The sequence below is a fragment of the Notothenia coriiceps genome, unplaced genomic scaffold (assembly GCF_000735185.1).
Source record: "Notothenia coriiceps isolate Sejong01 unplaced genomic scaffold, NC01 NC01_scaffold00037981, whole genome shotgun sequence".
Lineage (NCBI taxonomy): Eukaryota > Metazoa > Chordata > Actinopteri > Perciformes > Nototheniidae > Notothenia > Notothenia coriiceps.
The window spans coordinates 779-4,035 of record NW_011370682.1 but is presented as its reverse complement, the minus strand read 5'-3'; the positions used below and the strand labels follow the sequence as shown (position 1 = coordinate 4,035).

At 35.0% G+C, this 3,257-nt stretch overlaps 1 protein-coding gene across 1 annotated transcript; it reads right to left on the bottom strand.

The window, feature by feature from the left end:
- Positions 1 to 516: 516 nt before the first annotated feature.
- On the bottom strand, positions 517 to 2,752 carry wdr35 (WD repeat domain 35; the record flags this gene model as incomplete). Its single annotated transcript, XM_010797476.1, has 4 exons — positions 517 to 678; positions 2,233 to 2,293; positions 2,383 to 2,418; positions 2,567 to 2,752. Coding segments are annotated over 4 exons (432 nt in total), but the record flags the coding sequence as incomplete, so codon positions are not given.
- Between the last annotated feature and the right edge of the window lie 505 nt (positions 2,753 to 3,257).

The window sequence follows — 3,257 nt, the reverse complement described above, 5'->3', positions numbered from 1 at the left end:
CCAAGCCTCAAGGATCCTTCTTAGGATATTCTGCCACCAACACCATCACTTCATTGTATTATATAGTATCAGAGATTTGAATGAGCCCAAGCCAGTGGAAGAACAAACCACTCAGCACTTTTATTAAGACTGCCACTGTGGATGGTGAGTGTTGTTGGTGAGTATTCTGAATCGGAAATATGATCAGATACTAATATTATTCATTTGAAACGTTGTTGAATCAATCAATAAAAACAGCTTGGATGCAGGCTTCTTTCAATTATCAAGTATAAATGTTGATTAATTGTATTAGTCTGCTCTGTAAAACTATTTTATCAGGAAAAATCTAGTTTTACACAGGAAATAGATAACGGTAGATGCTCAGTATTAAATTACTTGGATTGGGATCGGGGTCAAATAAACTTGATGGTGAAACTTAGACAACGGCGATCTATTTTGTGCCTATCCACTTTCTGGTTTTCTAAAATACACGTCTTATTACATCAGGCTTAGACTGAGCTCCGTTGAATAGTAAATGTCTGGAAACAGCTCACCTCTCTCTCCCCTCCTTCTTGGTTCTGGTCACCTGGTTGATCTCCAGCGCGGTCAGTTTCTTTGCCACTCTGTACTGCCACAGGTAGAACGCCTCTTTGGATGCAGCAATCACATGAGTCTTGGTCATGGTGACGAATAGTGGATCTGGCCCAGGAGACAGGAGACAGGAGACACACATAGTTAGAACAATATATGTAGGAATCAATTAACAGGATTTTTTGTTTTTGTCAAACCATTTGGTTTCATTGTATATAAATAATTAGCAATTAGGTATTCACATTTTATTTTAGAATCAATAATACTTGACAATACTGACAACCATGGGAAAAGTTGGGTTATATTATGGTTGATCGCATTCTGGGATGAAAATATAAATATTTATATAAAGAAAAAAAACTAAGAGAAGAATATTAGAAATATAGACATAAGTATATGTAAAATGGTTTACATAATACTACAATATATTGGAAGAATAAATGTGGAAATAATAGAAATATATTATAAATTATTATAAATATTTTAAAAACAATAATTATACATCAAAAGAATACATACATAATAATAAAAAAGAAAATTATAATATTAATAATAACTTGCAAGGTTAAAAAATAAAATGAATTCTCTTGCAGTTACTTGTACCAAACTGCTTTAAAATAAATCAATGTAAATCTTTATTTTCTGTTTTCTGTAACTTTTTAAAGAGGAACAACTCTGCATATTTTCTGTGCGAGTAAATCCAGCAGATTCCCTTTGACTATCCATCATGAGGGCAAATGAGGAGAAACCTCCAGAAGACAGACACTTGAAGTCACCGCCTGAAACCAACTCAGACCCACTGGGCCGTTCAAATCTGCAGACTCTGAACGCTCTTGGCCGTCGCTTCTCAACAAACATTCGGCCTCGTAAAGCAGAGACAGAATGCAAAATATTTTGAAGCCGTAAAGATGCTAACTGTCTGTTTGCTATAGGATACTGGCCCATAAAAAACGTATCTGTGGGCGGCAGGTGGAAGAACGCCACTGCATGCACGCCTATATAGCTCCTGACTAAGATGGACATATAACAAAAAACTCACATTTTTATGATGTTGAAAAGAATTAAGAGACCACGGCAAAAAATGATCTTAGTCTCGAGCTGTTGATATACATATTCAAATGTCACTTTCTATAATCTCTTTAATTAATTTTAAAGATACTTTAATCTGCGTATAGCACTGTATAATTATGGAGTTTTGTACTCATAAGTATTCATTATGCTTTCTCTTATTTTCGTTTATTTATTTACATTTGAGATCATTTTTAAATGTTGTTTTTAAATATATTTCATTATAAAGGTATACTTTGACTAAAAACAAACAATGCAGATTAAGAGGAGCTTGTTTACACATACAAATGAATTGTTCTAGTAATTATAATGAAGTATGGAAATATAATATAATGTAAGACAACTATGGGAATTATAATACATTCTCGTCATTGGAAACAAAGAGCCAATGAGTGAACAGCAGTTATAATGTATTAGATACTTTACCTTACAAGACATTATAAATATGCTTTTTAAATGTTATTATTATTGTTATAAAGCATTGTGCATATGAGAGATAATACTTGCACTTCAACAGTGCTATAAGCAGATTACAACACATTTTCTGTTTATGATGTATAACAGACAGACATTAGACATTAGATAGGAACTCACCAATGTCGATGTATTTGGAGTCCAGTGGAGTCCCAATGGAGTTGCACAGAATCAGGACGTACTGAAAGGCAAAGTATTTTGACGTTATTCTACATAATTCTTTATCAAAACAAATACTACTTCTTTGAGTGTGTTTTATTTGTACATTACCCTGGCATGACTCCCAGACTCTAACTCAGCATCCTCCTGTGTGGCAGCGAATCAGAAAACAGGAAGCAAGACAATGGATAGGCTCTGAGTAATACAGCATGCTACTAGTGTATTTACCAACCTGAAATGTTTTATGGCTCATTCAAAGTATTTTTTTTTACATTTTTTACTCTCCGGTCTTTACCTGAGGCTGGGTGTCATCCGCTTTGCTGGCCAGGATGCAGAAGTCCCCGGAAGTTGTGATGGACATCAAGCTCTTGACATATTTGACAAACTTCTCGTTGTTTTTGGTGTCCCAGAACACTACACAGTACTCCTGCCGCTCTGGCTTTGTGTAGGCGTACACCACTGTGCTGCAACAGTAGCCCCACTGTAAGAGACATACAGGTGAAGAAGTGAGAAATAGGAAAGAGATATGATCAAACACGAGAAACGTTCCTTCAAACAACCCTGTCATTAGCAGTAGTCATTTCCCCCATGTATTATTTTTTCAGGAAGTGAAGTAATAACCTGTACTTCTTATTCAAAGTGTGGAAGCATGGCGTTATACTATCAATGCCAAACCGTAGCTTTAACAGACGATAGAGAATAATCATAATCATAATGCTTTGTAGGCCAACTGATTACATATTAATACTCTACTATGACACATTCCACCCCATTTACAGTGGGGCAAAAAGTATTTAGTCAGCCACCAATTGTGCAAGTTCTCCCACTTAAAAAGATGAGAGAGGCCTGTAATTTTCATCCTAGGTATATCTCAACTATGAGACAAAATGAGAAAAAAAAATCCAGAAAATCACATTGTCGGATTTTTAAAGACTTTATTTGCAAATTATGGTGGAAAATAAGTATTTGGTCAATAACAAAAGTTC